The sequence below is a fragment of the Phyllostomus hastatus genome, unplaced genomic scaffold, assembly GCF_019186645.2.
Source record: "Phyllostomus hastatus isolate PE091 unplaced genomic scaffold, TTU_PhHast_1.1 phas_contig_308, whole genome shotgun sequence".
Taxonomy (NCBI): domain Eukaryota; kingdom Metazoa; phylum Chordata; class Mammalia; order Chiroptera; family Phyllostomidae; genus Phyllostomus; species Phyllostomus hastatus.
Genome location: NW_025333848.1, coordinates 818,639 through 840,479, shown reverse-complemented (window position 1 = coordinate 840,479; position 21,841 = coordinate 818,639). Strand labels below are relative to the sequence as shown.

Genomic DNA, 21,841 nt, shown 5'->3' with positions numbered 1-21,841 from the left:
TCTGAGGAGCTGAGTATTTTAGTTGGGCATATTGCTGCTTCAAATAAAATTGTGCTTTTTGTTAGTGAGGAAGAAGGGAATGGGTAATGAGGGAGTATGAGGTGTACATGTCACAGCATACAAGCAGTTAAGGATCTAACATTCTGGTAGGGGCGGTGGGAGGGTTGACAGAAAAGGTGACCCCAGCTTGCTAAGTCCTCTCAGTGTGAAATAGACTGGTGTAGGAGCAGAGGGGAGTTCTTGGGCAAGACGCACTTACTAGAGCAGAAAACATACCTTGAAGACCATACCTGACAGGACTAGTGGAAGTCCTCCAGGCAGAGAAAAGATGGAAAGGCTTTCCATGCAGTATGATAAAAACATATATCAAAACTATCAGAGAGCATAGTAGAAATAGGGAACTAAGTGGAGCTTGGTACTGCCAGAGAAGAAAGTGTGAGGCTAGAAGACCCCAGACGGAGCTGGAGGGGAAGACACAAGAGGTACTCTGCATGCCCCTTTCTGCCTGAAAGCGGGGCATGCATTTACTCCCCTTAGTGCAGGTGGTCCTCCTGTCCCATACCAGAACAACGCTCACCGCAGGAGAGAGAAAGCCAGCACTGACTCGTATCTCAAGAACAAACCTTACTAAAAGAACCCTTACCTTCCACTCCTTTATCCCATATATTTGCCGTCTTATAATTTATTGCCCTTGGAAGACAACCCCCTTTCTCTGTTTTGGCACTTCTCCACAGTTTATCGCCCTTTGTTAAAATAGTAATATAAGCCTCAGGGCCTGTTTTCACTTTTTTCTTTTGTTCTTAAGTATAGTTTATTAATTATGCTATTACAGTGGTCCCAATTTTTTCTCCCCTTTATCCCCCTCTGCCCTGCATCTCCCCACCATCCAGCATTCCCCTTCCCCTTAGTTCATGTCCATGGGTTGCACATAAAAGTTCTTTGGCTTCTCCATTTCCTATACTGTTCTAAACTGCCCCCTGTCTACTACTTTGTATGTTGTGCCTACTATTTATGCTTCTTATTCTCTGTACCTTTTCCCCCCGTTTTCACTTTTTTCATGTTAAACCACCATATTCATGTAAAATAAACCTTTTCTCCTATAAATCTCTTTGGGTTTTTATTTGTTCTTTGCCAATTTAATTCACAGGCTTCAGCCACTGAATAGAGGGTAGAAGAGAAAAAGGTGTTTCTCGCCTACATAATCCACAGCCTAGAATCCTGGCAGTCTCCCCAGACTCTTCCCTGACTGTCCTGTCTTACACTCAGTTAGCCCTGGGCTCAACCTGGAGAAGCTTTTCCTGATCACTCCTTCACCTCAGTCTGGAAAGGTGCCTGACCTATGTACTTCCATAGCTTTTTGTAACTTTTTTATTACATTTTGGCACACTTCATTTTAATGGTTAATTTGTATATTTCCTCCCTCCACTAGTCTATGAGCTCCTAGAGGATAAAACTTCATTTTATTTACTTTTGCATTCTCAGGCCTGGTAGAGTACCTGGCATATAATAAAAACATATATGGAGAATTCACTGTATGTACCATGACACCAAGGGTCACTTAATCCTTACAATCACCTTACTTCTGAAGTATGAACAAATGTTTGCATTTTAGTAAGCTGAACAATGTAAATTTTCTCATGAACATCCTTCTGTTCAGTGTAGTTGATGATTTAAGTCATGAAAATGTTATTTTTCTCCTACCAGAAGCTCTAAAGATACCAGAATAGTTTCTGTAATGATTTAAAATGTTTTCTGCCCAGATATAACTTCTTGTGTCTTGAGGATCACCATTCTATGTCCACTGCAAACAGTGTGTGTAGGCAGGCAGGGCGGGGGTGGGGAGCATGGAGGCCATGACACTGCTCTGGTAGACACTGCTACAAAGCCAAATGTAATCGAGGGTGGAGCCTTCCATGAGTGGAAGGAGTGTCCATGACGGCCCTCTTTTCTCCGGAGTTCTCTCTGCTCTCTTCCTGTGGTACCTGAGGGGTAAAGCAGGCATCAAGGTTGCCTCCTTTGAGTGTGTTCCCCTTCTTCTCTCACTTTGGGAACTCCTCAGAGGACCAGGACAGAGCCTTGAGGGAGGAGACAGGGAATGAATAATTCATGTGGCACTGGGCTCAGAGAACTATCTCTACATCATGGACTGACTTTTCCCTAACTCTGTTGTTCAGAGTTCAGCATCTTGAGGAGCAGTAGCAGAGTGCAGACATAGAGGGTAAAGTGTGTAATTAGTTAGCGATCTTTGCTTTAAATATCACTCATTCCCTACATTCCCTCCAAACCTGTTTCCAAAACAAAGCCATTGAACTGAGGAAGAGCTTACACAAGGAGGGGTTTCCCATGTGCATGAGTGCTGGGGGATCATGCAGGAGAAGAGCAGAGAGAGAGAAGCCTGGCAGCCCCTTTTCTTGTTATCAGTCACCATTTGCTCTACCATCCCTTAATTAGGACTCTCTACTCTGACCCCTCCCTGAATCCTTAACAGGATATTCTTTGAGAAGCCTGAATCAAAAGGTTTGAGGAAAAAGCCAGAATATGAGAAATTTTGTTATCCACAGAAACGTTCACAGAGGCAGCTGCACAGATTTTCTTTTCAAGAAAAAACATTTATTGTTTTTAGTCTATTTCCAAAGCCCTAACTAAATAATACCTTCCCCTAGATTTAACTCCCAGGAAGACATCCTTATCTTCCCGTACCATCCTCTACCACCGTCTCCTCCCCGCAGAGCCTCCTAAGGGGCTAACCCACATCTCCTCCCCCAGCGATCTTTCCCACGGCATTCCTTCTTCCTGCGTGTGATAATCCCTAGCCTTCTCCCCCAACCCTTTATTTTGGCATCTAAGTGTCTTGTGAAGTAGTCAAAAGTAGCTGAGCTTCAGTCCTGTCCATCTGTTAGCCACTCACTAGATGGTTTAGAGAAATCAAGTCATTTGATCGAATGAGGTCAGCTTTTAAGAGGCAGAAGAATGCTGTCCAGAAGAATAACGTCGTAGAGGATTAATGTAGCCTCTCTCCAACATCTGTCCTTGGGCGGGGGCGGCGTGAAACAAAAACAAAAACGGAAGAGGATGTCATGATATTCAGAAAGTCTTCACAATTACAGAGGAGCTTTTTCCTACCTAAAAAATCTCACAAATGCATAATGAGATTATTAATGGTGTTACCTCAAGGGAGTAGAATCAAGTAATCTTCACTTCTGTCTTTTTGTTATACAAAAATACATAATGTAAAAACAATTAGGAAATTATTCATTTCCTAATTCATTAGGAAATTATTCATTTCCTAATTGTTTCATTCATTAATTTTCTATCAGGAAATACAACCATGTTGTTTTTAAAAATCGCATAGAACCCCTCATATATAAATGACACTTAACTTTTTCTGATGTGAACTATGAGAATTATTAGTCTCTCTTTAAGAGTTTAGGACAAAAAAGAAAAGCCCACTTTCTATCAAAAATAAGCTTCCAAAAGACAATAACAGTAACTCAGAAGAAGGTCCCCTAGCCCCAAAGCCCACCCTGCTCTCTTCTGGCCTTACCTCACTCACAGGGATCCGAATACTGAATCGTCGCCTGTTCCTCTGTGAAACGAAATGACATTCTATTACATTGCAGGCTTCACACATTCGAGAGAAAATACTTCATAAAAGCTACTGTTTTAACCTTTTTCAAAGGATCCCTACAGGTTACATTCAGAATTGCAGGAAGGTTCCAATCACTGATATTTGCACCCTTGTGGTAAATTATCAATCACAGCAAGAATATTAATAGCCCTCAGAGAACAATGGCTCACGTTTTTCTTTTGGTCTGTGGGCCACAGCCTATAAAATATCTGTAATGTAGAAGACTTTTTAAAATGGCATATAACTGAATTAAAGTATTGTAAGAGATTGGATAATGGAATTCTATGCTACTTGCCTTGGGAAGCAATATTTGTAAAATTAGGAGAGATATGTTAAAGAATCAGGCAGGACCATGCTGGGAGGTACCGGTCAAGCTCAGCCCTCACCTGGTGAGTAGTAATCATAGACCTTGATGGTTGCCGGTTTCAGGTTTGTGACTAACACGCTCTGGCTGATGGTGAAGGTGTAAGTCTGAGTCTTCTTGTTGAGCTATGGGGAAGATACACAACATCATATTAAAACTAAAGTGAAAATGGGCCCTGGCTGGCGTAGCTCAGTGGATTAAGCTCAGGCTGTGAACCAGAGTGTCGCAGGTTCAATTCCCAGTCAGGGTACATGCCTGGGTTGCAGGCCATGACCCCCAGCAACCGCACACTGATGTTTCTCTCTCTCTCTTTCTCCCTCCCTTCCCTCTCTAAAAATAAGTAAATAAAATCTTAAAAAAAAAAAAACAAAGTCAAAATAACACTCTATGTAATGTGGAGGCTAAAAGCCTCTGGTCTTCACACAGATTTTCTGAAACCCTTCGATCCGTCCCTTCTGCCCTATGCCAAGCTTAAAGGTACAGATTTGGGCTGACTTTCTGGCTCTTTCTTCTCAGCATCTTACAGCTTCCTGGCTCCTCTGTAACATGCTTCCCTACACCCATGGTCTACTTTAACCCACAGCTTCTCCACGAAATACATCGAAATAGCCAAAGAAACAGAGATATTTCTCCAATAGTTCTGTGCTACCTCCTGGACTTGGACAGGCCACTCTAGCATGCCATACTAAAATAAAAGTGCACGTGAAAGCATCATAACCTTACACAAATGTTTAACATCACGGTTTCAGGGTTGTTCAAAGGGAACTATACCAGATTCGCTTAAAATAAAATCCCCTGGCTCTCTGGGAGATAAGAAAACCACAGTTCAATGTGTGAGGTGGTGTGAGGGAAGGGGCTGGAAATGGACATTAGCAAAAATAGTAAATTTTCACTGGAGGTGCTCTTGTCTGTCAGTTACACAGCAAGGTTACTTCTGTTCCCTGTGTTGAATAAAATATGATAAAATAGATAAAATAGGTATTTGTAACAATTTTTAGAAGATTACTAGTCCTAGAGAACTTGTTTTGTTGACATGAAAGGTTACATGGAATGTCAAATATTAACAATGAAAACTTTTAAAAGATTTTAGTTATTTATTTTGAAAGAAAGGGGAGGGAGGGAGAAAGAGAGGGAGAGAAACATTGATTATCAATGTGTGAAAGAAACATCAATTGGTTGCCTCTTGATCACCCTCACTGGGGACCTGGTCTTGCAACCCAGGCATGTGCCCTCACAGGGAATTGAACCAGCAACCTGATGGTTCACAGGCTGGTGCTCAATCCACTGATCTACACCAGCCAGGGCACTCTGAATATGTTTACATGTCTTAGATTATTTAATTTTTTCAATAGCTGAGGTAAATAGCTATTTTTACCACTACCCACACTCATTTTACAATGGAGTAAACAGACATTCAACAACTTGCAGGCAGTGTGAGAACCAGGATGTCAACCCAGGCAGTCTGGCATCAAAGCCTCTGCTACTAACACCTATCCTACACTCTAGAGCTGTCATGCTGCAGGTGGCCACTGAGCACTTGAAAGGTGGCCAGTCAGAATGGAGATGTGTTGGAAGAGTGAAACTCAAACTGGATTTCAAAGATGTAGTAAGAAAAAATAAAGAAGAAAGATACTTAATTAACACTTGCTATATTAATTATATGGTGACATAAAAATATTTGGGGTCTATAAGGTTAAATAAAACATATTTACATTAAAATTAATGTTATGTTTCTCTTTACTTTTTAACCGGTGCCATTAGAAAGTTTCACATGGCGCAGATGGCTCACATTTTGTGTCTGTGCAGCGGTGCTGCCCTGAAGGACACGAGGCTATTCTGTGGTACACCAGCACGGAGGCAGAATTCATTCTGTGGCTGTGAACTCATTCTCTCGGGACCCTCATCCCTGCGCATGGCACACTAGTGAATACAGACTGGAAGGGAATTTGCAAAGCATAAACAATCAAGCTCTTTGGTCTGGTTCTTGAATACCTACCTCTTCCAAGTAAATGTTAAGTGTGTCAGCTCCAGACTCAACCTTCTTCACCAGTGGTTGCTGGAGAAGCTGAATAAGAAAAAAGGAAAAATGGAGACTGAGATCCAGAACCTTCCCTGTGCCCTAGGGGAGTCTCCCACAGCTCTGTCATGATGAAGGAAACAGCATGTACTGCGCAAAGGTAAGAAAAGGAACAAAGACTATTCCAGGTTCCATTTCATATATCTGGTGCACCTTTATAGTTCATTTAGATAACGCAATTATGAGTTGTGTATATATACTATGATGCCATCTTACCAGCTTCTTAATGATAACATTAGGTCCCCTGGGAGCTATTAAATGAAGAAGAGAGAAGTGACTTACTAACTGATCGGTGCCCTCCATGGGGCTGAACCCAGAAAGCATCTTCACTTCCACAATGGCCATGTTGGAAGAGCTGCGACTCCCCACATAACTAAGGGCAGAAAGAAGCAAGCCTATGTGAGCCTATGATTTTCCCTCTCAGCCTACCCTATCCCAGCACACACACAAACACACATGCACACACATCCCAATTCAGCTTCTATGATCCAGGTGCCCCCACCACAATCTCTGCTTTCCTCACCTGGTGTGGATCGTGAGAGTCAAGGATCGAGGTGAAGGTGGTTGGGCACATCTAGCTTTTCCCATTTCCACACTAAGACTAAAGGTCTCCACATTTTTAGGAGGGAGAATATTGTATCTCAGCACCGTCTAGTAGGAATAAATAAATTTGAGTTGAGAAGAACTTTAGAAATCGTATGGTTGAAACTACTTTCGTTATACATGAGGTACATAGAGAAAAGGTTCTACTCGAGGGGAAGATGCCCTCAGACTCTCCTTTCCAGCACACACTCATTCTCTTGGATCTCTCCTTACCTGCACATAGGCACAGCCCTGGCCTGTGGCCTCCAAGGTGTACACTCCAGGGACACTGGGCAGAGTCTCTTGCTGAAGTACCAACCGGTTGGCAGCCTGAACACTGAAAGAGTGCTGGAAATTCTCAGCTGATTTTACAGCCAGCTTGACTTCCTCAGATGGCATGTAGGCAGTGGTGGCATATTTGGCAAGAGCTTGGAGAGCAACTACAGTATCCTGAGGAACACGAGCAAGCATATGCTTACCATTTTGTGAGCCATTGCAGTTAACCTCAAACAACACTATAACCTACAGACCTGGTCGTGGTTTGCTAGCTTAGATGATACATCTTTTAAATATCTAAAAACCACATTTGTGAGGACTGGGGAAGCTGATATAGAAATCATAGTGTCTCACTTGTATAGAAAAATCTCCATCAAGTTATTATTGAACATCCATAGGTCAGTAGGCTAACCTTGTGCATTCATATCCGGCAACCAAACCTAGCTTCAAAATAGGCTACTGTTAAAAGCAAGTGGATATCTGTTCAGTATACATTTTACAGTTTTCTTATTTGAGGAGGAAACAGCAGCAACTGGATAGCCCTAGAAAATGCACAGTTTTCAAATTATTTAACTGTAATAATCTTTTATGGCACAGTTGGAAAGGGTATTAGGAAATCCTTCCTTGCCAGCCAAGGTTTCTTAGCCATTATGCCATGTGATGACCTTTTTTTCATCTGGGAATAAGACAGGTAACCTGTCAATAAGACCATGTAGCATCATGTACTTCAAACCTTTTCACTCTGAAAACATTTCATCTTTATTTATATAAATTGCAACTAGGGGAAAGAAAAAAAGAATGAGGTATTCAGCAAAACTGTCATATCTCACTCTGTGTTGAGAATTTCTATAGACTCAACACTTGGTAAAATATCTATTACTGAATAAAAGAACCCAGTTCTTCCTATCCCAAATGAAAAAGAAAAGTCATATTTAGACATTACACTATCACATAAAAATAAGAAGACATGTCACCACGTTGGGGAAGCTGTGAACAAGTTATACCTGTGCAGCTTGATAACTTTTTGTCTACCCTCTGTGAACTAGAGCCACGGAGGTCTTCACTGCTTGGACATGTGAAGCAATTCAAGGAATGGGACACAACATCAGCTCAGAAAACTGATGTGGGTGATGTGTAACTTCTGAGAATAGCCAAGGATTGTATTCAGAAACAAACCTGACATATATCTGTCACTGAGAGTTCTCCATGCTTAATCCACTGCTTTTTATAATTATATATTATAATTATTTAGGGCTCAACAAGAAGGAAATCTTTCCTGATATTTGGTCAAGAGTTTCCCTGAAATAAGGAAGCAAGGTCCCATATAATATTTTAAAGTTCCAGTTGAGTTATTACTATACTCCAGCTCATTGCACTTAACATCTTTACCAGACACTCTACCTATTAAAATCTTTCATTCTTCCAGGCCTAAATTACATGTTATACCCTTAATAGAACTGGCCCTAATTTCAACAAGAATATAACCTCTGTGTGTTTTCTTGTTTATTTCTGTATCCTTGGCAACTTGGACATGGTAGGTTTTAACATTCGCAGAACAAATGAATTAATGATGACTTTCTTTGTAATGAATTAATGATGACTTTCTTTGTTAGGGTAATGATCTCTGATCATTTTTATGTCATTATTTACATTTGTCATACCCTTTCCCCCCTACTGCCACCCCACTAATTCAATTTCTCCTTCACCCTAACCTAAGTAAATGAAATAATCTCCTGATCTCTTCAAATCCAGGATTTCCAACCTCTAAATCATCCTATTCATCAAGTGACAGATTGATCTTTCTGGAACAAATTAATAGCTCCTCAGTATTAGGCACAAACTTGAGTCTGATATGCAAGGCCCTTCATAATATGAACCTACCCTGCCTTTCCAACCTAAGTCCCACTATGCTTCACATAAACCAGTTTTCCCAACAGCTACTCTGTCCTTTTGCAAATGGGTGTCTCTACTCACGCCATTTTCACTTCATTTCAATAGTTGCCCACCAAAATTTTACATATTCTTTTAGATCTACCTCAAGTGCCATTCCCCTGTGAAGACTTTTATCCCTCAAGCAGATGTGAGCCTCCTCTCCTTTTTGTTTCTTTCTTTTTAATTTTCCTCTATCTTTTTTGTATTCAATATTTTGTCCCTTTTGTATCTTTCTTATATAACCACACCCTGCTTTGTAATAAATAGAACTTTTTCTAGCTTTCCTTTTAGATTGTAAACTTTTTAGACTATATCTCACTAGCTTTTTAATACCTGAAACAGTAGAAGGTATACCCACAAAAATCTTCCTTTTATGCTTAGACCCCATAATTAGCTTTCTAATTTGTTAATATATAAATTTGCCAATAATTGTATATGTCCTCTTTACATATAAAACATGACTCTCATGATGTTTCATACTCTGCAAAGGAAGAGCATTAAATGAACATAGTGCTACATATGTGCTCATATGACCCAGTTTATGACTGCTTTTATATATTTTTCACATGCTTTTTCTCCCTCTCTATAGAATTATAACTGCCCAGACCTGGAGGGCAAGAGCAGTAGTTTTTTCCTCCATCCCCACATGATAAGTGGCATTAGGAAAGCAGGCTCTTTACCTGAGTGGAAGAGAAGCCCCCGTATGCATTGCGTTGTTTGGCCAACCAAGCCACTATACCAGTGGCCTTGGCTAACTCCTTCTGAGTCAGACTAGCTTTGCTAAGCCAGGCCAACAATACATATGCCGTGAGTTCCACATCTACAGCCTCAAGCTTAGCCCAAGGGCTGTCATCTGATGACCGAGTAGGTTTCTGGCTCCAGTGAATGGACTCTCCTATGGAGAAGGAAGCATAGATAGGAAGGTCTTGAAAGGAAATGGTTTTCCCAAATTCACTTTGTGAATGTGTGTGTGTATTTACTCACACATAATTCCTTAAAATGAAGCTGGGAGCATCAATACATGCCTCCAGAAATTATAGGAAAACAGCCCTTTTTAATCTATACATTCTAATGCTAATGGAAATAGGTAGGTAGAAACTTCTTAAAACAATCTTATATGTTTGGGGAATGTTTTTCGCTAACAAAATTTTATTAATTTTAATATTTATTTTACTTAAAGGTTTAACATTTTAAGAAGAATAAATATGGTAGAGCATGCCTAAGAACTCTGAGAAACCATAGAAGAAATGTTAATGAGGGTGAGCAAATAGAAGATGAGACCAAACCAAAGCTCTATGGCCCTGGCCAGGTAGCTCAGCTGGTTAGAGCATCATCCTGCTACTCCAAGGTTGCAGGTTTGATCCCCAGTCAGGGCACATACAAGAATCAACCAATGGATGCATAAATCAGTGAAACAACAAACCAATGTTTGGGTCCCCCCCCTATCTTTTTTCTCTCTCTCTAAAATCTATTTTAAAAATTAAAAAAAAAACACCCTCAATGACAGCCAAGGGTCAAAGACAAAGAAGAACAAACAGAAGTGAGAAGAGTGAAAGCTAGAAGTCTAATTATATATGTTTATCGATAATATATAAATAACCCACAGGGGGCAATCTAATTGGAAGAACATAGCAGAAAACATGTGAGCCTGCAATGCAAGATAACAGATAAGAGATAATCACATTAAATCACACACCCTGGAACAGGTGTCACTGTCTGAAACACCCATGTCATGACCCCAAACCACCTGGGGTCCACATGAGAGGGCAACTTGGCAATGCCATTTGCACAAAGGAAAGCTGCAATTAAATTTTTTCCCAGAAGTATAATTTTAAATACACAGCTAGATAAATAAAATGCATTAATGTTTTATGTGTAAGATCTGCTAGAATAGCAACTATTATCTTACATACATCCAAAATTTTAAAGGCACCTTGAGAAATCTCTAAGTTTTAGTCTTACCCCATCAACTCCAATGATCTTACACCAAAGAGTTATTAAATACCTGCAAAAGGGCGATTCTACAACCCCAGGAAGCTTTCTGACTAGCTCCTACCATCCATTTTCCCTTCATGTTGGAAGTGTAACAGCGCCTTTGAGGACTTACATGGGCTTTCCCACAAAACTCTCAACAATCATTTTATGACAATGACTTTTACTAAAATGAACCTTAGAATTGAATATATGTGGGACTATGGAGACTAGGAAAAATGATAGATAATTCACAGCATATTTTCACAGTTTCCAAAAGCTCATAACGTGACCACATACCTGAGATGATAGCCTGCCGATCTAACTGCTCCAGAAGGATGTTTCTGATGTCCATCTCCCCAGCCAGAGAGAACGTGTAAGCTAGCAGGGCCTGTGTGTAGAGGCTGGTGGTGGAGGAAGCAGAATTCTTGAGACACTGCAGACCCCGACTCACCATTGGGTCCTAAAAAATGAAAGAGAAGAACTGAATTTACGAGGCACTTCTTATAAAATGGGAAGTGATAAGGAAATCATCATATCTCCTTTGAGTTCCAAAGGCTGACTAGGGACAAAACTAGGTAAATTTCTCTAGAAATAGGCAAGATAAGATGACCATAGAGAAGAGGAGCCAGAGAAACTCACATCTATGGTCTTTTTCATCTCCAGCAAGGCAGCCGTGATGTAGGCGGTCAAGGAGATCTCATCGTCAACACCACCCTGGAGGGAAACAGGGAGGCAGTAAGTCAGGGAAGCAGCCAGTCTAGGCGAGAATTGTGTGCAAATGACAAAATAGTCTCCCTCCCCCCAATGGATGGATTATTTAACACACACACACACACACACACCCAAGCCTTCAGGACACACAAGGAGGGGGAACTGGCTGGATTTCAACAACAGCACAACCTTAAACAGCAGCCTAAGAGAGGTAACAGGAGGTCATCAGCTCCCTAGGAGAAGGGGTTAGAAAACATGACAGGTTAAAAACAAAGGCGGTGGGAGGGGGGATAAAGAGACTCTTTTTCTCAGATCCTTACAAAATCTGAGCCTCCTCAAATGGATGTCCCCTCATGCAGCACAAAGCCCACCTCCTCCTCTGGGGAGATTAAGTGACACTTTCCCTGTTTAATATCTTTCACGAAAAGATTTAGCAAGTTTTTAAAAATATTTCATCTAAATTATTATCCCCGCCCTGGCTGGCGTAGCTCAGTGGATTGAGCTCGGGCTGCGAACCAAAGCATCACAGGTTCGATTCCTAGTCAGGGCACATGCCTGGGTTGCAGGCCACGGCCCCCAGCAACCACACACTGATGTTTCTCTCTCCCTCTCATTCTCCCTCCCTTCCCTCTCTAAAAATAAATAAATAAGATCTTTAAAAAAAATAAAAATAAATAAATTATTATCCTCATTGTGTAAATAAAAGGAAAAAAACACATAAAAGGGTTAAGTAGCTTGTTGAAGATTACACAGTTAATCATCAGGACTGGGATTTGAACCCAGGGAGTTTAACTCTGGAGCTCCTGTGCAGACCACTAAGATTGACCACACATGTGACAGTCGATAGACTAGCCGGCTCTAATCAGAGAAGGGGAGAAAATCCCCTGGGGCCTTGTTCCGGTCAGGTCCTGGCTTGTACTACTCCCGGTATATTTGACACAGTGTAAGAGAAGAAAGCTGCTTGGTAGGGGGAGGAGCACTGATCAGATGCTGCGTAAGGAGTACTAACAAATCTTACACTGAGTTTTCTTTTCTTCAGTGCTCTAGACTTTTATTCCAGGTCCTGCAATACCTAGAATACCACTCTACATAAGTTCTCTAGGAAAGTTCATACAAATCTTCCTTTCACTGGTATGTTCTGCACTGAACAAGCTGTCCTGCAGCATCAGCACCTCGCGCTGTGTTTGGGAGGGGACAGGCAAGGCAGGGAGTGGGTGAGCGCAGTGTCTCTGGAGTCCAGTTGCTATTGTTCATATTAGTCCTACGAGTCATTAGCATTCACTTGGAGCAAGTCACTTAATCTCTGAACCTTAGTTTCTTCATCTGTAAAATGTGATTAAGAGTGGTATGTCACCTGGCTGGTGTAGCTCAGTGGATTGAGCGTGGGCTGCGAACCAAAGCATCACAGGTTCGATTCCCAGTCAGGGCACATGCCTGGGTTGCAGGCCATGGCCCCCAGCAACCACACATTGATGTTTCTCTCTCTCTCTCTTTCTCCCTCCCTTCCCTCTCTAAAAATAAATAAATAAAATCTTTTAAAAAAAAGAGTGGTATATCAGTACCAAGCTCAGTGATTTGTTGTAAATATTAAATGATATCAAATAAACAAAGTACTTAGAACAATGTCCGGCAGAGAGTAAAACCCTTTCACAAAAGACACTGGGCTGCCTGTTAGTCCCCACCAAAGCAAATGGCTTTGCCTCAGATTTAGAGACAGTAAAAGGCTCAGAAATATTCTAGTCCAGTGGTTATCAAGCATTAGCAAGTATCAAAATAGTTATGGGGATGTAAAGTGAAGCTTAGGGAATGTAGTCAACAATAGTGTAATAACTACACATGGTATCAGGTAGGTACAAGACTTATTAAGAGGATCACTTATATAAATGTCTAAACACTATAGTATATACCTGATATTAATATAATATTGACTATCAACTGTAATGAAAAATAAAAAAATTTAGAATGAAAACAGAAATAATCAAACCTAAAAAAGAAAACTGTAGCAAGTATAAGAATCATGAGGGTTTATTAAAACACAAATTTTGGTCCACACCCCCAGAGTTTCTCAGAGTAGGTCTGGGGCAGGGGCTAGAATTTGTATTTTAAGCAAGTTCTTAGATGACGCTGATGCTATGGGTCTGGGATCATGCTTTGAGAACCAAGTTCTAGAACATGTTCTCATTTTACAGACATGGAAACTGAGGCTCAGAATGGTTAAGTATATTGACCAAGTCACCCAGAGACTACGCCGCCGAGTGAACAACACCAGCTCCCAGGCCAGTTCTCGTCTGACTCTGCTCCCCCAGACACAGTGGTGGGCAGCCAGCCCCCAGGCAGAGCCACACCTTCATAGCCGTGTGAAGGAGCTTTCCCACATTAGCGTAGCAGCCGCTCGGGAGCTGGTTTCCTGCCATCCACTTGAGCGCATCCTGGATGTTCTTGTCATCAATGAAAATGAATTCCTGAGCTTGGCCAAAGCATTTGGTGACAAAGGCTGTCAGCCTATATGGGTAAAGAGGGAAACATTGCATGAAGGGGGATTTGTAGGTGAGGGTACGATAGTTCTATAATTTATTCTGATGTATGGTACCAGAAGGGAAGTTGAGGAAATATAATGCCCTAGAAGGCCTGGAAAAGGGAGGCATTTATAGGCATGAATGGGAACAAGAACTGGGGAGGCAAAAGGTCAAAGAGAAAGAAAACCATTATGTGGCTTCAGTAAGCAGAATGAAAGAGGTGGAGGAGAGAGTGCAAGAAGGAATGGGCTTAAAGGGACAGGCAGAGGAATAGTTCCACTCAGGGATTATGCTCCAGGGTACAGAACGCATTGAGCATTGGGCAACATTACCATGTGTTTCCATTTCCATCCTTCTCCCCAAAGGCACTGTATGAGCCATTGCTGTGTTTGTACATTAGCTCCTTCTGGTAGCCTGGGAAGCCAGAGGTGGTTTTAGATCACAGTGACAACTTCAAAAAACACTCCCATGGCTTTCAAGGGTGTGGGACATTTCAGGGACTGAACCTCTCAGTATCTTATCAAGCTATCATAGGCCCTCGAGGAGGTATCCAAGAAGGAAGATTGAACCAACTCACCTTGCTCCAGGAAACCCACTGCTCGGGACCTGACTTCCTTGGTCAGCAGTGCTGACTTCTCCAGGTACTGCAAGACATAGATGATGGGGGCAAAAAGCACCATGTTCTGCTCCCCACAGCCACTTGGCATCTGCACCAAATTGTCTAGGTTCTGCAGGGCTGTGCCCATAATGTCTCCTGGGATCAAAAAAAAAAAAAAGGAGAAAGAAGGTGGTGGTAAAAGAAGGAATCCTTAGGAGTTGTTATCATTAGCTTAACATGTATTAGCTATCTTTCAGTGGGTATCTACTCTGTGGCCTGAGAGACCACAGTAAGTCAAACACAGTCTCTACCTCTAAGAGCTCATAGTCAGAGGGGCAGACAATTACAATACATTATAATTATAATTCATTATAAACAAAATGATATAGTACTACCATATTGGGAATGTACAAGATGCTGCAGTATACAGAAAGGTACGTCGTAGGCCACCTGAGAGAGTTTAGGGCTTTTAAAAACCATGTCACTGGAGATGATGAGTGATGTAACAAAACCTGCAATACTTAGACTCAATCTCTAAGTTCCCCCACTGCATATAAGTATGACCCTCCAAGTCACTAAGTCCCTCCCAAGCACACACAATCTGATACCACTTTTTAAGTTATAGTTACTGACCCCTCCATATAATTCACAAGCCAGAAAACCTGAACTAAATGATTCATAACACCCGTATTTCATCCATGGAGTTCTATTCAAATGTATAAAATATGTACTGAGTATCAACCACATTTCAGGAACTTTGGTAGGAACAGAAATAAAAAAGACATGGCCCTTGTCCTCAAGGAGTTCACAATGCACTGTAGGAGCCAGACAGTGAGCTGGAGTACAGTTATAGTATTGTAAGTGCCATCCCAGAGCTATGAATCAAATATAGTCAAAATGGACACATTTTAACCTGGAAGAGATTTGGAAAGGGAGTAGGAGTAAAGAAAGAACCTAATATGTTTAGGGCTTCTGCTATAAGCTAGATATTGTGCTGGGGACTTCATATCAACCTTTACACCAATCCCTAGAGCCAGATTACTATCACAGCCTTACAAAAGAGAAAGAAGGATCAGGCTTGTCCATTAACTTATTCAAGGTCACACGGCTGGTAGAGGGTAACTCTGGGATTCTAACTCAGGTTAATGTGATTTTCAAGCTCCTGCTTTTCCATTCATTCCCTCTCCCTGCCCAAAGGAGTGAAGCGCCCTGCCTATGTAATTACGGTCAAATCTTCCCCAAACCATACTCAAATAGATAAATTCCTCATTTTTTAAATGGCTGCTGTAAACGTTTTGTCTCCCTCCCACCCAACTGATAGACAACATAAACCTAAATACATATCAAGCTTCAGTGACCTTCAGTGTCCTCCTGCCCAGACCCCTTTCTGTTTTCAATGAAAGCCGAAGTTTGTCTAATCCCAGCTGTACTATTATGTACTGGCTGTACCACCCACTATATAAAACAGGCTCTTTTCCCTCCGTCACTTCTAATCCACCACACCTTCCTTCAGACAGGTTCACGTGCCCACCCCACTCCACACCGTGGCAGCCTCCGGCTCCATTTTGCCTTTTTGAGCCAAGGTTCTTTAACTGCTTACCCAAAACAGTAACGTAAGCCTTGACTGAATCAGGAACAACATCTTCAGGGAGTTCCAGGGAAATGGATTCTGTGGCTACTTTTCCTGTCAGAGGCAGTGAAAAAAGTGAAACAATAAAAGACAGAAGGTGGAAATAGTGGGGTTCTCAAGCCCAAACCATAGGAAAACTTTTCATAACCCAGGGTTTTCTGGGCCCAGTGCTTCCTGTGGGATGGAGGCAGATTTTTTAACCTATTCATAATAATCTTTGCTGAAAATATATTCCAAAGAGAGCCATGATTGTGTTGTACATTTTCTCTTTATCCGGTCTCCCAGCTAATTGGCCCCTTCTGGGATGGCACCCCTGGGTGCTCCCATAACTTCTTGTCCTGTATATTCCTCCTTTTGCTTAAGAATATATCCTGCTGCCTAGGGAATTCTCCCCACCAACCCTCTCTGAGTTCTCCTACCTTTGGGGCACAGCAATGAGCTGTGGGTCTTCTCCACAAGGACACCCTCGGGCTGACATAAAGAGAGACAATGATGGGTAAAGACAATGAAGATGAATCTCAGGGCAGGTGGCACTGAAGGCATAGGCAGGGGAAGGAAAATGGGGAGAAGAAGCCCCTCCCGGCTTCTCTCAGAGCTAGAGAGAGCAGAGCATCTCTTTGAGACTCAGGAGGATTCCATTCCAACCCAGGGATGAGCCTCTCACTAAAATTCTTTCTGGGCAATGGCAAGAACTAAGGACAAGCTTGGGAAACTTCCAAGAAGCAGGATGACAACAGGGTTTATAATGGGACAAAAAAGCAGCTAATGATGACTTTAGGGATTTTAATAAGAGAAACTGACATTCATTGAGTGTCTATGAAGCACCAGACACCAACAAAGTATATTAGGCATTTTCGTAGACCATTGAGATGGGTTAAGTAAATCATTCCAGTTAGAAAGGGGCCAGGGAAGAAGAAAGGTGAGCTACCAAATTGGAGCTGGAATAAGGCTGCTGTGAGAGGCTAATTGATATGTTAGACACACATGGAACATCCCTGTCTATACCTCTGAAGCCAGGCCTGCCAAAAAAACTCACCTTGACCAGAACTGGTTTGATGAGTGTGTCACTCCGGCCCTTTTCTGGAACAAACCCTTTCTGGCCCCTACAGAGTTCGTTGCTGTCCAGAATCTTAGTAGTGATAGTAAAGTTTACATGACCTGAGAAGAGAGAAGGATAAAGAAAGGTATTGCCAGAGGTACCAGTGAGGTCTCTTCCCCGCTGGACCAGTGCTTCTTAATTTCTTTAATTTTTTAAACTTTTGGGTTTCTTTTATTTTTATTGATTTAAGAGAGAGAATTATTGATTTGTTGTTCCACTTATGGATGCATTCATTGGTTGATTCTCGTATGTGCCCTGACTGGGGATCAAACCCAGAACATTAGCATATCGGGCCAACTGAGCTACCTGGCCAGGGCCAGTGCTTCTTAAACTTAGTGGCATACACATCACCTGGGGATCTTGTAATAGTACAAGCTTTGGTTCAGGCGATCTGGGGTAGGGGCCTCTATTCTACATTTCTAACAAGCTTCCAGTTGATGCGAATGATACTGGTTCAGTGTGCAGGAGCAGAGACTGTGGAATGAGCTTAGACACGGATCCTCTCCTACTCAAGATCTTCAGATGAGAATATAGCTTGACTGGCACTTCATGAGACACCTTGAGCCAAAGGCACCCGGCTAAGCTGCACCCAGATTACTGATGACAGAAACTGTGTGATCATATTTGTTCTTTCAAGCCACTATACTGGAGGGTGATTTGTTAAGCAGCAGTAGATAACTCTTACATTGAAAGACTGTACTTTGAGTTGCATGGATTTAATCCATGAGCAAATGATACCTCCTAGAGTTAGTATGGTGATGAGATGACTTAATACATGTACAGCAGTTCAAATAGTGCCTGGCCCAGATGAGGAACATGGCCACATAGCCCTTCTTCTCCTGGCATAAATATTACAAAGCTCCCCCTTTCACACTCAAAGTAGTACAGTGTGTATAATTGTTTAGGTTATCTACCAGAGAGTATTTGCTTATTTATTTGCAACAGAGACTTAGGGAGGGAAAAAATAGAGGCTAATAAAAAGAAAAGGAAAGAGGAAACAAAGCAAATGCAGTGGAGGAAAGGATGGAGTTCTCAAACTCAGAGCTTTCACTCTGTGCTTTCCTTCTCTTACCCAGTTTGATAGCTGTGATATTCCAGTGATAAGTTTTTGCTTCATCAGCACAAAGACAGCTGGAGGCCTGAGAATCTGCCCATGATTCCACCTGGTATTCCTCTGAGTTAGCCAGGTTCGTCTGAACCTGAAGAGAATGTTTAAGCAATAAAGGATGTAAGTAAAGGAGACAAAACTCACAGGCTTAGGAAAACATGGGGCCAAGACACCAACACAGCATCTCTTTCCCAGGGAAGGGGAACAGTACGCTTCCAACGTAGGGAAAACTCACTGTGGAGGCTCTGGTTTTAAGGATGGCACCTGTTTCCTGTACCCCCAGTTCTTACCCTGATGCAATCCTTTAGATAATTGAAGATAGTGGCAGTAAGACGAAAGGATTCCCCACGAACTACTGAGTAAGGGAGAGTCAAATCCACAAAAAATGGCTTGAATGCAGTTAGGCCAACAGTGGGTGAAAGACCAAAGCCACTGGACTGAGAGGTGCAAAAAGTCACGGCCTTCCACGTGGTGATGCTGTCAGGAACAGTGACGTGCATGGCCTCCTTCCCCGAGTTACTGTGAGAACACAAGGACCCAGGTAAGGCAGACAGCAAGCGAAGGAGAACATTTGAAAATTAACCTAAAAGTCACCTGCAGAAGTACATTTTTGTTGCCGCTGTGCCTGCGTGGAAAAGAAGAGGCAACTGAATTGGAGGACCATGTGAATCCAGAGTGTGAATCTCCAGGTGAGTGAAGACGTACAAATATGAGATAAGGGAGGTGCCTGAGTATGTTGGAGGGGGTAAGTGAGGGTGGGCATGTGTGTCCAAACATATCTGAAAGAGAGACCAGCACCTTCTGAGTTGATGAAGATATGCATTCTTATGGCTTGTCAAAATGAGCAGGTAAGCAGTGACCAAGACCTAAACTAATGTCAATATGTCCCTTTAAGGTGTTGTGGATCTGAAATGAGGATGCACTATCTGTTCTATGTAAATGTGAATATGTGTGAATATGTTTTGAGTGATTGTATATAGTTGTATAAGAATTCAGGAAAGAGACATGTTCCCTTATCCCCATTAAGCTTTCTTGGCCTGAGACTTAGATTCACTTAGAAATTGTCTGATCCTGAGTTTTCTGCAGACTCCACACAGTGTGATCTTGCTATACCATCAAGGTATCACTTACCCAATAGGAAGCAGATCCCAGAGCCAAGTCTCTGGGAAGTACTGGCGGACCTGAGAATCCTCTGAGGACACTGATGAAGGCGAGGACCCAAAAGCCAGTGGACGAACAGCACCACTGCCTACGGGGACTAAAGAATAAGGAAATGTTAGAAAACAGAAGACTTCCATTGTGAAATAAACTGAGGTGAAGGGACTACTAATCACAAGGCCAGTGACAGACAAGGACATTTGGCCAGGGAATGAATAGATAAGACCTTCAGACTTCAGAAGCCTTCCCCAGGTAGAGAGATCCTTGGGAAACTGCCTGCATCTATGACCTACAACCTATCGTCATTCTGAGGCTAGAGGCTCAGGACAAGAACCAGAGGCGAAGAGGGAGCTTTCAGAGTTCCGTGATTCTAAATAGCTCAGTGACTCCACAAGCTGCAGAGGTAGCTTACCTTCACGGTGTTCACTGCTGTCTATTAGAGACTGGTGACTACAATCTACTGGCTTCTTGATTTTGGCATTGGACAGTATTTTCAGTCCCATGTCCTAATAGGTATGAAACAGAGCAGAGAATAAAATGTTAAGTCCCTTCCCTTAGACTAAGGGCTACTGCCTAGGAATTGCACTCTCAAAGGGTTCAACCAAGACATTCTTTTCTTATTAATGTTGACACTGGTGATTATTACCCAATACTCAGGCACCAAGATTGGTTCACTCCTGTTCCAGCTGGAGTGAAAGGCTTTCAATTAAACCTCCTTCACAGTTAAATATGTTTCATGCTCTTTTCAAACATCAGTCAAAAATATTATTATTTGATTTAGACTCTGAACTTTCAGAGACCAAGGGCCATGTTAGTTAGCTCAATCAATTCAACAAAAATACAGTGAGCATTATGAAGATTCAGGCATTAGAGAGAATACAAAGATAAACATGACATAGTTCCTGTCAGAGGCCTCTTGGTCAGACTTGGGCCACAGTATCCCAACCTCTGTTCATAAAATAGGTGCAATATTTCTTTTTATAATAATGAAGAGACTGCTGATCTAGCTTTCCTTATTCTCCTTCTTGACTAATCAACCAATATTTGGGGACCCCTGAGAGAGGAAGACTAGGTGTTCAGCCTCTCGCAGTGGTTATCTTTCAATAAGATTGGGCAACTTCTTCCAGCATAAGAACTAAAAGAGGCTACCTTACATATCAGGAGTTTCAGGATTTTAGCTGTCAGTACCCACAGGACTCTCTGTTTCTTCAGATACAGACTTTGCTTTCCTCCTCCTACTACCATTGTTCCTATAAGAACAAAATGGGTAAGAACACCTACCTGGAAGAAACTGAAAAGGTCCCTGCCTTTAGAGAACCAGGGCCTCCACATAACTGAACGCTTGCTCCAGCGCTCTTCAGTCACTTGAAGAACGTGGGGTTGAGGAAGGTCCCTAGGGTCAGACACTGGACACTCATCATATTCAGCCACCTGATAGGGGTAGTGACCATACCAGAATGGGAACATCCCATAGACCTGAGATAAAAGAGGAAAAAGAAATAAAGTATTGACACAGTGAAACCAGATGAAAAACTTCTCTCAAATTCGGGTGCCATAGCTCACCACTCCTATATTATTTCTCTTCCTTACTTCACAATTCTTTCTATATTTATTTTATCATAACTCCTTCCTTTTTAAATTTTAACCTTTATCTCACCTTTTTTTTTCATAATTTGCCACCCTTATCTCTTACTTCATCTTTTTACCTTATCTCTATGTCCCTATTAACCATGCCCTTCTCCTACCATCATTTCTACCTTTATTTTCACAACTGCTTTTCTACCACCTTGTGGTGCACTATTTTCCTAAGACTTTCTTTCCCACTCCCTGAAATATATCCCTTATTCTAATACAGCAGAATTGTCTTCTCTGCTAACTCCCTCTTCCCACCCTATTAGCAGACTACCCACAGAGCGGTTGCTCAGCTCTGTCTCTGGCCTCAGGAGCGAGACACTCTCATCCACGGCCCGGACTGCACACAGGGACCCAGGAGCTGCCTGCAGATGTAGGTCCACATTTGCTCCTGGAAGCTGCTGGGAAGGTGAGAAGCCAAGGGAAACCTGGAGAAAAAATATATATATAACTTGGGAATCACATCAGCTTACAGAGGAGGAAGAAAAAAATATAATTTGGATCATCAGTCAATATGCCCCAACTATGGTATCTCAGCTTACTCTGTCACTCTTAT

General features: G+C 42.0%; 1 protein-coding gene across 2 annotated transcripts in view; it reads right to left on the bottom strand.

The window, feature by feature from the left end:
* Positions 1-2,588: 2,588 nt before the first annotated feature.
* The window catches only part of A2ML1 (alpha-2-macroglobulin like 1), a 34,840-nt gene continuing 15,587 nt past the window's right edge, over positions 2,589-21,841 (bottom strand). The window contains exons 15-36 of one of the 2 annotated variants that reach the window (XM_045839701.1): positions 21,564-21,713; positions 20,935-21,129; positions 20,066-20,159; positions 19,627-19,753; positions 18,786-19,014; positions 18,460-18,586; positions 17,325-17,446; positions 16,708-16,759; positions 16,259-16,342; positions 14,638-14,814; positions 14,393-14,474; positions 13,890-14,046; positions 11,473-11,547; positions 11,131-11,293; positions 9,540-9,754; positions 6,886-7,101; positions 6,593-6,720; positions 6,352-6,442; positions 5,989-6,057; positions 4,015-4,117; positions 3,545-3,586; positions 2,589-3,029 (exon numbers count right to left, since the gene is read on the bottom strand). In XM_045839701.1, the coding sequence (XP_045695657.1) occupies positions 3,546-3,586; positions 4,015-4,117; positions 5,989-6,057; positions 6,352-6,442; positions 6,593-6,720; positions 6,886-7,101; positions 9,540-9,754; positions 11,131-11,293; positions 11,473-11,547; positions 13,890-14,046; positions 14,393-14,474; positions 14,638-14,814; positions 16,259-16,342; positions 16,708-16,759; positions 17,325-17,446; positions 18,460-18,586; positions 18,786-19,014; positions 19,627-19,753; positions 20,066-20,159; positions 20,935-21,129; positions 21,564-21,713 (2,697 nt within the window). In that variant the 3' untranslated portion in view covers positions 2,589-3,029; position 3,545. The remainder of the gene's footprint in view (positions 3,030-3,544; positions 3,587-4,014; positions 4,118-5,988; positions 6,058-6,351; positions 6,443-6,592; positions 6,721-6,885; positions 7,102-9,539; positions 9,755-11,130; positions 11,294-11,472; positions 11,548-13,889; positions 14,047-14,392; positions 14,475-14,637; positions 14,815-16,258; positions 16,343-16,707; positions 16,760-17,324; positions 17,447-18,459; positions 18,587-18,785; positions 19,015-19,626; positions 19,754-20,065; positions 20,160-20,934; positions 21,130-21,563; positions 21,714-21,841) is intronic. The other variant, XM_045839700.1, reaches the window with a different exon arrangement.